Source organism: Leopardus geoffroyi, chromosome D4 (genome assembly GCF_018350155.1).
Source record: "Leopardus geoffroyi isolate Oge1 chromosome D4, O.geoffroyi_Oge1_pat1.0, whole genome shotgun sequence".
In the NCBI taxonomy this organism is placed as follows: domain Eukaryota; kingdom Metazoa; phylum Chordata; class Mammalia; order Carnivora; family Felidae; genus Leopardus; species Leopardus geoffroyi.
The window spans coordinates 8,778,049-8,794,115 of record NC_059342.1 but is presented as its reverse complement, the minus strand read 5'-3'; the positions used below and the strand labels follow the sequence as shown (position 1 = coordinate 8,794,115).

Sequence of the window (16,067 nt, the reverse complement as noted above, 5' to 3'; positions counted from 1 at the left end):
TCATGAGAAAACATCCCGAGAGAGGTTGGTAGCACCTATCCCTGGCCCCGAGAAAAGATCCAAACTCTGAATTCAAAGTGTGGTTTCTACAGAACGCAAACTTCCCTTTTGTACCATTGTAAGGTTAAAAAGGCCTAAGTTGGGGACTATCTGTACTTGGGAACCATGCTACTGACTCACAGTGCAGTATCATGGGTTAAACAGACTATCGTTTCCCCAGACACCTGCCTTAGTCAGTTTCTTTTGTGTCCGACACCATGAACACCTCCCAGGTTTGCTTACTCTCTGCTTCCCAGACTTGAGCGCAATCCCAGTAAGTAACTTACCCACCAGCCACCCTCCCATTGAGTGCTGTGACCCCAGGACGGCCTTTTTCGATGGTGGGAAGTTCTTGCAGTCCCAGGGAACACGGAGTGCAGCAAGAATATTCCTCAGGTGTCTAGCATTGCCCTTACTTTACAAGTGCTCCTCCTCCGGGAGGAGCTGACTCAGAAGGACCTTGCCTTCTTACAGCAAAATCAAATAAACCTGACTCCTCTCTCGCAGGCAAAGAACCAAGTCTGATCTTCACTAATCGAAGAGACATCCGGAAGATTGGCTTGGAGAGGAAAGAATACATCCAACTCGTTGAACAGCTAAGAAACACAGTGGCTCTGGATGTGGATATCGCTGCTCAGAAGCTGTTCTGGGCTGATCTAAGCCAAAAGGCCATCTTCAGGTAACTTCAGTTCTGTGCATGGTGTCTCGACATCAAGTCCTTGTCACTTGGTCTTTGGGAAGGTTTGGAGGAATTTGTAGCTCCAATCTAGTATCTAATGAGCTGGGACTCTTAAATCTGAACGCTGATTGATTCTCCAACTATTATATGACTATCAGTTCCTCCTTAGAAATTAACAATCATCTGTCAAGTACAAGGTGGCTATAGCTATAGGATTATCACAAAGCACATCTCAACTTTTCCTATTTTCACCCCTTTCTCTCTAGTTAACTGACAATTGTTCATAGCTGCTATAAGCTAGAAATGGTAGTGACAGCTTTTTCTTAACCGCAACTAGAGAAACGCAGACGATGGCTCCTGAAACAAATAGCTTCACTTAGAAATGGGTCATTCTTGCATATCGAACACGTAACAGCAACTGAATAATGGACAGTATTGTGTAGGACCAGTAAGAGGCATAGTGAAATAATCTGAGTGATGAGCTATGGTGTTACTGGCGTTTCTTCTGAACAAAGCTGTTGACCATTTTGTAAACAGAAAAGTCCATTCTCCAGGCTCTGATGGTGTCAAACTCTTAAATTTCTTGTGACCTATTCTGTTTCAGTGCCTCAATTGATGACAAGGTTGGTAGACATGTTAAAATGATCGACAATGTCTATAATCCTGCAGCCATTGCTGTTGATTGGGTGTACAAGACCATCTACTGGACGGATGCGGCTTCTAAGACTATTTCAGTAGCTACCCTAGATGGAGCCAAGAGGAAGTTCCTGTTTAACTCTGACTTGCGGGAGCCTGCCTCCATAGCTGTGGACCCACTGTCTGGGTTTGTAGTCTGCTTTTCATCTTACAGCCTTTTGGATGCTTTCTGTGTATGCCAGGAGGTATCCCGAGGCTGAAATAGTACTGAAATCCCAAGACTTATCAGCTCTCCACAGCAGACGAGGTGGGGCACGTTCAGGGTGGTGTGGCCGTAGACTCAGCTCCCCACAACAAACAATTATCCAGTTCAAGATGTCGGCGATGCCATGGTGGACTGTACTACAGGCCCTCCCTGGCTGTATGACCGCTGCTTGACATTAATGAAACGACAGGTCTGCTGTGACACGCACCAAAAGCTGTACCTGAGCCCTTGTGGCCACCCACCTTGTTTCCGAGTGATTTTTAATTTTTGTCTGAATTCTTTGTTACGTTAGCTCCCAATGAGCAAACCCAAGTACCAACACGAGTCGGGGGATTGTGGTAACCACAATACCTCAAAGCTTTCATCTACATGTCCAAGTTGCCTGAAAGTCCAGGGGAAATAAATGGACCTGTCTAGCAACACTTCACGGAGACATCTCTCTAAATTGCCACTAAATAATACAGGGAAGCAGCTGGGGAAGTTGACTGAGCCTGTACTACCCACTGTTGACCCCCATGAATCCTCACTAGAACATAATCAGCCAGCCCCTACCCTAAAACTTAGCATGTATTTGTTTTTGGGTCCTCTGAAAGAATTGGCCTTTCAGAAAAGAAAGACCTAACCTGTGACTTGGGGTTGAAATATAAGTGCCACACTTATATAGATTAATATAGTCCATAATGAGCTTGTAGATTCTCAGTGTTCACTTTTGTTTCCCCGGAACATAATTTAGACCCTGAATTGTCACTGATCGTCTCTCGAGTTTTCTATTCATTCTTTAAATGTGTGTCGCAAACTACGAGTTTATGCCTTCCACACCGCTGAGGCTTATCTCATTTAACTCTTCCCAGCTTTGTTTACTGGTCAGACTGGGGAGAACCCGCTAAAATAGAAAAAGCGGGCATGAATGGATTTGATAGACGGCCTCTGGTGACAGTGGACATCCAATGGCCTAATGGAATTACCCTTGGTACGTATGTTCTTCCTTCCTTGACCGCCAGTTCTGCAGTTTTCGCTTCTCTCTACAGTTTATTCTGCACTATGGCAGACAGTTCTCTATGCTTCCCTTCGTAGGACTTTTGGAAGAGAGTAACTGAGCAATTCAAGTGGGACAGTGGACTTAACAAATTACTTGCTGCACCACCGCTAGCTTTTATGTCCATTTGGACCCAATAGGTGACAGGAATTCAGGGAAGCCTGAACTTGGGCCTTGGAAACTCTCATCCCGTAGGGGCAGAACAACACGCTAGCTTAATACTTCTATATAATGTAACATTTCTCAAGGCAGCTCCTTGGAGAACCTTAGGCACTCCCTTAGTCTCCCAGAATGAATATGTGTTCAGATTCTGCCAGCTGCTTCACAAGGTTTGTGGGACCCCCTTATGAAACTGGGCTGGAGAAGGAACCCATGAGTGTAGAATGTTGGACTTTTTGGATATTTTCAATGGAAGCCAGAGCCGTGACAGCTTATCGTGCCTTGACAATTCTTTTCTTCCCCAGACCTTATAAAGAGCCGTCTCTATTGGCTCGACTCCAAGCTGCACATGTTGTCCAGCGTGGACTTGAATGGCCAAGATCGTAGGATTGTCCTCAAGTCTCTGGAGTTCCTAGCCCATCCTCTCGCACTAACCATATTTGAGGTGAGATGTGTGCCTCATGTCTAAGTGTGTACCTCTGAGTTACTGTAGCGTCCTGGGGGAGAAAGAACAGGCACGCGGGAAGAGGGGGTTGGACACTTACAACATGGGACAAATTCTATGCTGGTTTATTACGGCACTTTAAGAAACCTCAACTTGCATCTTTTATAGTCTGGGACATCCAGTGTCCCAGACCAGTGTTCAGTAAATCTGGTCCATTAAATTGCAAGTAAATGATGATGACTTCAGATAATGACTTGTGTTAATCCCAGGTACACATGCTCGTTTGGGTGTTCTGTTTTAGGATCGTGTCTACTGGATCGATGGGGAAAATGAAGCAGTCTATGGGGCCAATAAATTCACTGGATCAGAGCTGGCCACTCTCGTTAACAACCTGAACGATGCCCAAGACATCATTGTCTATCATGAACTTGTACAGCCATCAGGTAATGTGGATGAGCACGGCCCGGCAAGGCCACTGTAAGGACAGCAGCATGACGTAGTACCTGCTTGGGTATCGGTAGCTCTTTAGCAACTCAACCTGCTCTACAATGGAAAATTTCCCTTCCTTCCCCTCACTTCAAACACTTCAAAGCTGATGTTTTTTTTAAAATTTCTGACTTCTTCGAGAGCTGTAGAACTTCAACTCATGTGTTCCCTTCCAACCCTCAGCGTTCAGTCTTTTATTTCAGGCTTTCCATAACTTTTGGCCGTCAATCTCTTATACTAAGATGATTGTACTATCATCAAAAGTAGCTTTATGCCAGAAACTTTCTCTGCCTCCCCATCATGACACATCTTCTATGTAGATCCTCAACCACATCTGTTCATACTATCTCCTGCTCAAAATACTTGACTGGTTCTATGTAACAGAAAGCCTTAAACCTCCCTGTAGCTGGGTTCCTTCCACTTTGTGGGAGCAAGGCAAGGCAAAGATGAAGGAGAACATGCTAATCTCCTTCCCTTGAGTCTTCACTATAAGCTTTGGACCAGTAGTAGGTACCTCCTTCCCCCACCTGCTCCCTCACCACCCACCTGTTCAAGGCATAATCCTTTTTTTTTTTTTTAATTTTTTTTTTCAACGTTTATTTATTTTTGGGACAGAGAGAGACACAGCATGAACGGGGGAGGGGCAGAGAGAGAGGGAGACACAGAATCGGAAACAGGCTCCAGGCTCTGAGCCAACAGCCCAGAGCCCGACGCGGGGCTCGAACTCACGGACCGCGAGATCGTGACCTGGCTGAAGTCGGACGCTTAACCGACTGCGCCACCCAGGCGCCCCTCAAGGCATAATCCTTGTGCGACTTCCCACAAGTTTCTTTGGATCTATGGTATCCTTAGAGCATGCTTCCTATACCCTTATATTTTTTCTTCTCTGTACTGGTTTAGCTCCAAGGTTTGACAGATAGACAAGTTTCATCTCCTTGGGGACAAGGGCTCATGTCTTCAGCATCTAGGACAGGGCTCCATGTATAGCAGGCACCAGAATACCTATTTTAAAGGACTTTTATTTCTCAATAGGTAAAAATTGGTGTGAAGAGGACATGGAGAACGGAGGATGTGAATACCTGTGCCTGCCAGCACCACAAATTAACGATCACTCTCCAAAGTATACCTGTTCCTGTCCCAATGGGTACAATCTAGAGGAAAACGGCCGGGAGTGCCACAGTAAGGCTTTTTCCTTTACAACCACCAACGGGACACAACAGTAGGCAACAGAATAAGACACTAGCCATAAAACCAGCCTGGATTTTTAAAGAATTCTGTTCTAACTGATTCTTGGAATAGATTTGGGAATGTATCTGCTACTTGCACGCCAGGGTTTCATGTCTGTACTTCAGAACTGACTTCTAACTCACGTCAGCATCAGGCGAGTCTGTAGCTGACTCAAGAGTGATTTCGACTAGACTGATTTGCACCAGTGAGGCCTGTAACAGCACTGAGCTAGCCAACTTGCAGATAACTAAACCGAGTCTTAATATTTTCCTCCCAAGGGGCCATCATTACGGGAACCCTTACGGCCCCAGTGGGCGATGCCATCTTCTACTCACATTTAAACTTGACTTTCATCTTTTGTCCTTAGCTTTTCATTGCGTGGCAAATTAAAGTCACTTCTTGTGAGCAAGGAATTCGCAGTGTGAGGCTTTTACTAGCTTACTAAGGAGTTCCTGCAGAGATTAGGTCAGTTTACTAAGAAAGTCATTGCAAGGCAATCTGACAGTAAGAACAGTACGTTTGCTAATCTGGTTTTGAGAGCGTTTCTTGTAACTTCCAGGATGGTGCTGACAGGGGTAAGTGTGGCTGTGCATCTTCTTGAATTGTCAAATTCCAAATGCTGACTGTTCTGTCCCAAGTCTTACGTGTCTTTGGTTTTGCATGAAGACTTTCTTTCAGCCTTGGCCGTGCAACTTTAGCTCAGCAGTGATTTGTCTGTCTCCCGTGGTGTTAAATAAGCATTCTCATGATTTATCTGGACGAAACAGCTAGCCACTCTGGAACCTTGGCATTAACCAGGTTCTTGGTCTTTGTAATTCAGGTACTGCAACTACTGTGACTTACAGAGAGACAAAGCGTTTCAACACAATAGAAAGTTCGCCAACTAGTGGACTAGCTCCTGGAGGTACTGGGCCAGTACTGCCAACTGTGAATCTCAGCTAACAGCCACACTCCCTGTATCTATTGCTTATGTAATTAATGCAGCCTGTAACTACTCATTCTGCCCCTGATTGGTAACATGCATTTGAACTCCAAAGACTTAGAGCCTGCAATTCTTAGCCTGTTCTGACTTATTAAGATTTCTGTTAGCAAACTGTTAGTGAAATAGCTGTTCTAGCACGTGCCTCTCAAATACTTGTAGACCAGTTGCTCCTCGTATACAAAGCGGTAGATACTAAACATCAGTAACGAGCACCGGGTATGAGGTGCTCCGCCAGACGGATACATTTCTAAGTCTGAATTCAGGTCCATCTAAAGTGATCCCTTTTATTCTCCTGTAGGGATCAATGTGACCACAGCGGTAACAGAGGTCACTGTTCCTCCGAAAGGCACTTCTGCTGCCTGGGCCATCCTTCCTCTCTGTAAGTACATTCCCTACGTATCTGGGCCTGATGAATTTGTTCACCACCAACCAGATGGACATTTCTCATCCATCTAGAGACCCCTCTCCCATGGTCACAGTACTCGTGACATTGACCACATTCACTCTGTCCCCAGCATGGCACACGGAAGTCCATACCTTTCTCTTCGATGGTGTACTTAGCAGAGTGACTCCCAGTGATAAATTCTCAGCTATTCCATGAATGGTGCTGATTGCTCTCTACTCCACAGTTGTTAGTCTGGCTCTTCCCCTTTCACAACACGTCCCTTTAGGTAAAGAACACAGGTCTATTCCCCTCTTTGAAATGTATATGATGCGTCACACAGGGGAGACATACAGACACTTGAATGCCTTCCTGAGGGGTTGGAGGACTTGTACAGGGTAAATTAAAAATGGTTAAGAATTATTGAACTCCGGGGAAAGAACTTCTAGAGCAATTTTTGGGCATGAGGATTCTAAAGCACTGGGCTAAAAGGGTCACTTTATCCTCAGATACTGGATTCCAAGCCTAGCTAACACGCCTGGGGGAACACTTGGAAAGCCCTCCAGAAACTTGTGCAATTTTAATTCACTTGGCCCAGGAAGGGGCCCAGGACTCCACACTCGCCCACGTGGCTGTGTGGAGCTTAGCACCAGTCCACAGAGTGACACTTAACCTCTGGTCTGAACTTGTCTCAAGCTCCTGACCCATTTATCTTCCAACATTTAGCCATGCCAACTTCCTAAAACCTAAAATTTGTATTCATGTCACCTATCACCGATCCCTGAACATGACCCTTTTTTTTGGACGTTTTGAGACTAGAGGCTGCCTAGTCACCTTCTCACTTTTTTCAGTGCTCTTGGCAATGGCAGCGGTGGGTGGCTATTTGATGTGGCGGAATTGGCAGCACAAGAACATGAAAAGCATGAACTTTGACAATCCTGTGTACTTGAAGACTACCGAAGAGGACTTGTCAATAGACATTGGCAGACACAGTGCTTCTGTTGGACACACGTACCCAGCAGTAAGTCAACTTTGTGTCTTGATACACCATGGCTTGCTGTAGGACTTTCTGGAAAGGAGACGGCTGACTCAAGCTATGGCTGCTTGGGCTGGAAAGAGCCATTGGGATCACAGAGCCACCAAATACATCTACCACCCGGACAGTAGACAGTCTAGCCTGTTAGAACACATGCCAGTCAGTTGCTAAGCATCTGCCCCATATAGAACAAGTAAGTCGATCTAAGGTCATCACTGTACTATTGGAGATATTTCTTGGTTATGGAAAACGTATGTACCAACTTATATGGACCAAGTGGCTCCTATTTGAACTGTTAAGGCCGCTGTCTACTGGACACTTAAAAATTAGCACGTCCTATATAGGGGAGTTGGCTTAAAGTCAGTGTATTAAGCGAGATTCGTTTAGCCACCAATACCAAATGCTTGGAAGTGACCTATCCCATCTACTATAGCTAGCTTCCTTTCAGTGGTAGAGTCAGCTGCTTGTTCTTCAGTTGAAACGCAACTGGAGTATTTGGCCTTCACTTAGGGAAGAGTGTGAACCAAACAAGTACTCGGCACTCCCTCTCTCAAGCTCTTGGGCAAAACAAAGAATGGTGGTCAATTGATGGCACACATGTGTCTTTTCCCTATTCTACTTAAGATCATTAAGTAGAATGGCAGCATCAGTTCCACTGTTTTCTCTGTCTACCAAGTAGATACCAATGGATTCAAGTTAAAATGCATCAAGGACACAACTCAATACTTTTTTGAGTTCTGACTTCCTTCGATGCCCCTTTGGTCTCTGAATGACCAGCCCAAAAGCAAGGTCCATTTCAGGGACTGGAGTTACTGCCAGTGAGCGACCACCAAGCTCATTCTGTACTCTTTCTCTTCCACAGATATCAGTTGTAAGCACAGATGATGATCTAGCTTGACTTCTGAGACGAGTCTTGACCTTTGAGGTCTAGACCAATACCCTCCCCCCACTTCGGAATGGTAACCGAGCCAACGCCTGAAGTCTTTCTTCCTCCAGTCTGGAAGAACATCAAGATATCTTTACATGGATCAAGCTTGTCTACTTGACCGTTTTTATATGACTTTTGTAAATATCCCTGCCCACATTCTACTTCAGCTTTGGATGTGGTTACCAAGTATCTAACCCTTGAACTTCTAGACAGTATTGCCACATCTGGCCAAATATGCACTTTCCCTAGAAAGCCATATTCCAGCAATGACACTTGTGCTATAGTGTAGACCACCTGTACATATATTGTATAGGCCATCTGTAAATATCCCAGAAAACAATCACTATTCTTAAGCACTTTGAAAATATTTCTATGTAAATTATTGTAAACTTTTTCAACGGTTGGGACAATGGCAATAGGATAAAACGGGTTACTAAGATGAAATTGCCAAAAAATTTGTAAACTAATTTTGTACGTATGAATGAAACCTTGGACCTCAGTGGAGGCTTGCAAAGACTGAGTGTTCAAACTACTGTACATTTTTTTTTCAAGTGCTAAAACAATTAAACCAAGCAGCTTACCCACGGTTTGTGCCTATTCCTCTAGGATAAACTTCTATAAACAGCCTGAGTAGAATCAAGCGTTCTAATGAACTATAGGAGCTACGTGATACAGACCTTGATGTTGCATAACTAAGCCTGTAATTTGGCTATTTTCTCTTACAACCAAGTACCAAGAGAACAAGGTACCACTTAATATTTGTTCCCCAGTTATTTATTTTGTAAAAGAAGCTGACTTAGCCTATACCTAGAATTCCTCTTGTTCAGGGGAAAGTTCCTTTTCTCATTCATTTGTTCCCTGATCTAGAAACCTGTGCTAAGATTTCTGCCAATTCTTCTTCTTCATGCTTAAGTCTCTGTTTTCCGTGTCCTATCATTATATGTAGCTCCAGGATGCTTGCTTCTTGTCCTTGAGCTAAGTGTGTTCTGCTTTTATACGTGTACACAGTCTTCCACGAAGAGGGCTGGAGAGGTAACATTCAGTGCCATTCTTGAACTCTAAGGTAGTGGTTCTCAGTGGGGTTAACATCTCCATCCTCTGAGAACTTGTTAAAAATGCAAGTTCTCAGGTCCCTTCCCAGACCTGCCGAATGAGAAACTCTAGGGGTGGGGTCCAGGAATATGTTTCCGCAAGCCCTTCAGGTGATTCTGATGTAAGCTAACATTTGAAAAACCACTGTTCCAATGTGACTTCATGGATAACCTGCAGTACCTTCTAATTTTTCAGTCTGGCTGGCATGGATTCCTTCAATGGAAAATGTCTGACATTTTTAGTATGAAGGGCAGATAAGGAATTTGGGTAGAAGAAAAAGTAGCACGGGGCTTTACTAAGTTTTCCATCAGGTTGGCCATTGCCTCGTTTCTCTCAAGTCTCAGGATGTGGGCAAGCAAGGGAAGATAGGAGGCTTGAATTCCTGGGAAGATGCTCTAATTCCAAAATGAGATGCGGAGTCTGCTGCAGAAGGCAGGATTCTTTTTGGGATTAAATGACCAATGCAGGAGCAAGAGGATGAAGAGGTATTTTGAGATAAGTGGATGACAGATCCGTGGGTGACTCCCATTCCACTTGCACGTGGAATGTAAGTAAGGCATTTGACACCTCTGTTGTGGCTTAGGCAGAGATCAACAATCCAACATGAAGTTGCTTCTGCCATATTGTTTAATAGATACCTGTTGTGATTTTGGTCAGATGGATCAAGGTGAAAGGCATGGGCTTTTGTTGGGGGGTGTGCAATTCCGGAATATAGAAGGAAGAGGCTGTAGCCGTGAAGGCAGGATTCTTCAACTGTCCACCTGTTACTTCCTCTTTAAATAGTCACTACACTAAACAGGATGTGGCCTGCCGACATAGGGTATCTGAAGTGCCCATGTGATAAGTAGGTTAGCATTCATCGTATCTGAACTCTGAAGGCCCTTTGGTTGCCTGGTACTTTGACCCTATGCTACAAAACCCACTGATTAATTTTTTTGAATTAGAGCAACACAAAGTTCCCTCCTGGGAAGCTTGAAGATACCAGTGTTTTCCCCCATTACGAGGACTGTGCAGTGCTCATCAACTTTAAGGCCCAAAGCCATAGTTTTTAAGAATAAAATCAAGCATTATTCTCCATCATCTCCTCTTACATTCCAGTCCCACCTGTATTCTTTTAGGTTCAAGGTCCCAGTCTCCAACCTTCTAAGAGTCTCCAACCTCCATCTTTTACCTTGCCCTACCCCCTGTAGGAGCCAAGGACAGAAACTCTAACTCAAGTGCTGAAGATATGAAGTAATTACGTATTAAGAATAGTTAATATGGCTTGTCAATTCAGCATGTAATGACACTTTATGAAGAACTAGAGCCTTGGGCTTCAGTATCCAAATAAGAGCTATAAGAATCCTACATGAAACATATTGGCCTAAGTGTGCTATGTCCACAGAGTTTACTAGACAAGGAGAGAATTAGTTAAGAGGTAAAATATGAAACTTATCAAACAATGAGGGAAGATGCTTGGAATCAAGTGAGTCATACACAGTCACTGAAAGTGGGTCCTCCGGAGACTTTAGGACTTACTTGCTGCAAAGACTGGTAAACAATGAGTAAATACATTTGTGGCCCCTGGTAAAGAAATCCAGCCACATCCCTGAGTCCAAATTTTTAAGTGGCCTTTGGAAGCTGTCTGTTTGGCAAGCAAGTACCCCCAGTTGTTCAAACAACCCCCTTAAGACATTCTTACATCTATTTTAAAGCCATGGCATCATCTTCAAGCCTCCAGTGTTCTATTCTTGATGAACACAAGGCAAAAAAAAAAAAAAAAGAGAGAGAGAGAGAGAGACTTCGACTTTGGCACTTACTTCTGTTCCTTGTATCTTTGGAAGTCAGATAGCCCTTCTCAAAAAATGAGAAGACGGGCTTTAAATAGCAAAACTATAGGGCATTGAAAAGGACTAACTCTTCAGTTTAATGCTTAGAAATGGGAGACCTCACTGAAGTATACCTTTTAATTCTCCTCACCCCCCAAAGCAAAAGATGCTGGTGGAATGTTCCATCTCATTAGTCTAACTAGAGGAATTTTCTAAAATTCTTACCTAGTGAAGAGGTTTATTCTTCTGAACCCAAATGGAAGCTAGAATCCCTGATTTTAGTGGGAGGGAAACTTGCAAATGGCTTATTCACTTTTGCTGTGATAACTTAGGTTCGAGAATTTAGAACACAACCTGCTCATCCTGATCATGGAGTTTGAGATCCACGGTTTCACAATTAAGCAACCAGCCTGACTCTTTGGAAAAACTGGGAATTATATGATCAATGTTTCAGCCACATCATGGACCTAAACTGTGGAGGTTCAGGAATAGGTAGAAGTAGAAACAGTCTCCAAAGATACCTTGTTTCCAAATACAGGAGACATGAATCTCAAGATTCTACAATGGCATTTTGGGGACTTACTTCTCTCAAGTCAAGCATGGAACTTTTCCAAGTCAAAACGGTTTCATGCGAGGGGGAGTAAGCCTTCTATGTACATCATCCTTGTCTGCTTTCACAGATCAAAAGCTGAACACGAGTTAGCAGCGAGGTCTTATGCATGAATCTTGGGGGGTCTGCAGATAAGCTATTAAAGAACAGATGACAGGAGTGTCTCATCTCTACTGTGTCCCCCAAATCCGTTGAGCACTTCTGAGCTTGGCTTATTCAAGAAACAGGAACCGAGGGGGACCACCGACTAACAGTCTCCCTGTAAACCTACTAGCGATGATCTCAGAAGGAAGCCCAAGATAGGGTGTAGGTGGGTCGTGGGCTCCGCAGGGGAGCAGAGCATCTAGAGTTTGCTTCTTCACTTTGCTTAAGGAGAAAGTCACAGATTGTCAGCAAGGAGGTTCACAAGCACTGACTGTGGTGTCGGTCTTGATGTGGTCATTTGGGCAAGCTGCTAAGCCCTTCTCGAGGTGGACGTGGTGTGGACTGTGTTGCTTTGCCATGGTGAGGGTCAAGTGAGAGTCCACAGAAGGGCTCAGCACAGTGCCTGGCACGTAGCGGGAGTAAGGCGAGCGTTCCCGCTGGAGATCGCTCTCGATGCTATGCCTCCATTTATTCGTTGTGGCACCATCTAGAAAGTGCTAAGTGACTTTACCAGTGAGAGTGACAGTAACTTGACTTCATTACTGAGCCTAACATGCATGAGACCTTGTCCCAAATGTTTCCCGCGACACTTGTCTGATGAGATCGAGGTGGGAAATTCAGGTGGTGGTATCACCTTTATACAGTTACAAAGTCTTCAAGGCTTACGTGATTTGAATCCTAGAAACGGAGCTGGCGTATCTCTGCCTTGACCTTTTGGCTTTACTGCCTGGGACATGGAAACGAGTTTTTGGTGGCCTGCACAGTGTTTGGATGGCAGCTCACACACTTCGAATCTCCCTTCACTTCTTACCGTATGCTTAAGAATATGCTAGATCAATGCTGGCATGTATTTTATATGATCTTTATGTATTTTATGTGATTTTATGGGACCTGGGTAGGTCAATGTCTGCATTTTATAGATGGGAAAACTGGGGCCACTGATAACAGCAGATTCCAAACTCTACATGCTTACTGCCATTCCCCTCTCAGAAAAGGAGGCAGAGCTGTGTCAAGGTTAAGATGGATGTCACTCCACACGGTTGCGGAGTCCCCTTTACTACCGATGTTAGGGGTCCTTGAGCAGTTTCCTAGGTGTCTCAGACGCCCTTCATGGCTGGCGTCCAATACGGGGGCATGCTGGAAGTAGAAAACTAGCGGTCCCTCAGGTCAGCACAGAAGAATATTGTCAGTTACATGCTGTGAGCCAAGATGCCAGAAGTCCCAGCGTTATTTTCCTTGGCCGTCTATATCAAGTAGCAGCAGGTTACTGGATTGCAACGTGAAAGGTAAAGATTCTCTGAAGGAAGCGCTGGGCATGCAACATCCCTCCTGTGTAGACAGATACTGGAGCCAAAAAGCTGTACTACCCCCTGTCACACACTGTAAGGTTCTCCTAAGGAAAGACACGCCCAAGCAGAGAGGAAGGACAATAACTTGGGTCAACTCAACTGACTGATGGGTCTTAGGTATTCTGGAATCCACCCCTGACACCTGGGTTTTTCTCAGTTTATACACACGCACTGGGGGAAAGAATTCTTTGGGGGAAAAAATAAAATGACTGGCTTTGAAAAAACAGTCTTGCCCCTTCTAAAAATGTCACTCGATACCAAAATGCGATTTAAGAGCATGTAATGCCTCCGGAGTCCAGAGCGTATGACGACGTTCTAACGCTCAGGATCCTCAACTCCTAGAGTCTCATGTTGGGAACACATCCAGTCCTGCTGACCTGTAGATAAACATCTTTCTTTTATTAATAAACTGTACATGTAACTTAAATAAAAGTTTATTTTTTGAAATAACTGTCATAAGCCTTTCCTTTTTTCCTACAGAACTTAAAACAAACAAAAAAAAAAGCTTTTCCTCACGTCTTTCTCCTTTTTTGCAACTCGATCACTGAAGATGGCTTAGTCACCCCTTTCTGGAAAAGGTCCTCAAAGGATGGAAGATGTCACCTTCCTTGCCATACTTAGAAGTACAGTTAGTGTCTCACCAGAAGAAGCAAAAGCCTCACCCTCTCCAACTCCCCCTTCCCACTCCTCCCATAAAAGAAATGAAAATCAAAGCTACTCTTACCAGGGAATATTAGGCCTCCCTGTGCATGACAGAACAGATGCTTTGTGGCCTAAAGGAGGAAGCCCCCTGGGGTGGCAGGACAAGACTGGTCTTGAGAGACAAGTAAAATCATTTTGATACCTTACCCCCATCATCTCCTAAGTGGTTTGTGTTGAAACTCACCTGGTTGTGTTGATCCTCCTGTGGTTTCCTTATCTCTTTTCTTCCCCCTTCCTGTATGTTCATCTGTTTTGTTTCTTAAATTCCACCACAAGAGACTCTTAAAGATAGAGAACAGGGATGCCTGGGTGGCTCAGTTCATTGAGCATCCGACTTTAGCCTAGGTCATGATCTCATGGTTCCTAAGTTTGAGTCCCGCATCAGGCCCTCTGCTGTGAGCACAGAGACCACTTTGGGTCCTCTGTCTCCCTTTCTCTCTGCCTCCCTCTCTCTCTGTCTCTCACTCTCTCTCTCAAAAATAAATTAACATTAAAAAAAAGAGAACCAACTGAGGGCTGATGGAGGGAAGTGGGTAGGAGATGGTATAGATGGGGGAAGGATACTAAGGAGGGCACGGTTGGGATGAGCACTGGGTATTGCATGCAATCACAGAATTCTACTCCTGAAACCAATATTGCACTGTGTGTTAACTAAAATTCGAATTAGAAAAGTAAAAGAAATTCACTTATGACGAACCTAAATGCTTACAAGTCTTAGAGATATTCCATCTGAAATTTTTCCAAGCAGTAGCTCCTGTTGAAATCCTACTGTGTGCTACACCTTGATATTGGCTCAAGGAATCAGAAACAGTAGTGGGTGGGGGGAGGAGAAAAGTAAGTTGAGGGAAAAAGAAATTGCTCCCCCCACCAAAAATATCTTTAAAAGCTCCAGAATAAGTCCTTAATGAATAAAAGGATTCACTTAATCAGTGAAAGGTTGAGTGAATACCAGCTGTGCAGCGAGAAGGAAGCAGTGAGTTTGGACCTTTCTTCCACTACTTAACTTGCTACGCCCGCAGGTAAACTGCTTGCCATCCAAGCCCTGGCCTCCCATGGAAGTAACACCCACTCTCGTTGGCTTCTCATAAGAGAAGCAACCGATATCAAGTGCTTCACTCAAATAACTAATGTTTTCCTCTCTCATGCCAAAAAAGCCAGCGTTCATTTTAAAAAGAAAGTAAGTCAGGGGCACCAGAGTGGCTCAGCTGGTTAAGCAGCCGACTCTCGATTTTGGCTCGGGTCATGATCTCGTGGTCATGAGCTGGAGCCCTGCATCGGGCTCTGTGCTCACAGCTCAGAGCCGGCTTCAGATTCCTTTTCTCCTTTTTTCTGCCCCTCCCCCACTCGCTCAGCCATGCTCTCTCTCTCTCTCAAAAATCAATACACATTAAAAAAAATAAAATAAAAAGAACAGAAATTAAAATGTTTCACTTGTGCCCTCTTGGAGATCTGATTGTGGTCTGCACGTTCACATTCAATCCCATTCGCAAGGGTGTCCCCTTGAAATGCTAGCGTTTGGCCGTCGGTTTTTACCCCCAAGAGAGAAAGATAAGTCCTCCTGCCTCTGGAGGCTTTGCAGAAAGTCTTGTGTGCACGGCCCTCTGCTGATTAGAGGGCACAGGCTACTGGTTCAATTATACAGAGAGGTCTGTTTCATCAGTGGGAAGGGACAATGCAAAACTCTGCACTGCTCCAGAAGGTCAAGTTAGCATGCTCTTTCCATCTATCAGGCTCCATCATGTGATGGGCCCATAATCTAGGACATGTCAGAGAATGCTAAATTTGGGTTCTGAACATTTAACTAAAGCTGTAGTCTCTCCTTTGGAGACATTTTTGCCTACCTGTTGACCAAAGACAGACCAGATTTTTACACCCATGGTTGCTTATGTTTTCTTACATTCACCCGTTTACATGTGAACTTTGCTGAGGATGAGGACTTTTAAGCCAAAAGCCCATTTGCCTTTTGGGCCGACCCAAAAGAATAGCCCTGTGATTTCCCGAGAAGGGCTTATCAACACTGGACGATGGTTTTAGGTATAACTAGTTACCAACTGGCCTCTGG

The 16,067-nt window shown here is 44.4% G+C and overlaps 1 protein-coding gene across 6 annotated transcripts in view; it reads left to right on the top strand.

Annotated features, from left to right (window-relative positions):
• The window catches only part of VLDLR (very low density lipoprotein receptor), a 30,954-nt gene extending 22,069 nt beyond the window's left edge, over positions 1-8,885 (top strand). For 2 of the 6 annotated variants that reach the window (XM_045469292.1, XM_045469290.1), the window contains 10 exons: positions 547-718; positions 1,323-1,541; positions 2,471-2,589; positions 3,120-3,259; positions 3,561-3,702; positions 4,778-4,924; positions 5,793-5,876; positions 6,253-6,333; positions 7,188-7,357; positions 8,235-8,885. In XM_045469292.1, coding sequence (XP_045325248.1) covers positions 547-718; positions 1,323-1,541; positions 2,471-2,589; positions 3,120-3,259; positions 3,561-3,702; positions 4,778-4,924; positions 5,793-5,876; positions 6,253-6,333; positions 7,188-7,357; positions 8,235-8,270 — 1,310 coding nt within the window. In that variant the 3' untranslated portion in view covers positions 8,271-8,885. The remainder of the gene's footprint in view (positions 1-546; positions 719-1,322; positions 1,542-2,470; positions 2,590-3,119; positions 3,260-3,560; positions 3,703-4,777; positions 4,925-5,792; positions 5,877-6,252; positions 6,334-7,187; positions 7,358-8,234) is intronic. The other 4 variants (XM_045469294.1, XM_045469291.1, XM_045469293.1 and 1 more) reach the window with 3 other exon arrangements.
• The last annotated feature ends 7,182 nt before the right edge of the window (positions 8,886-16,067 follow it).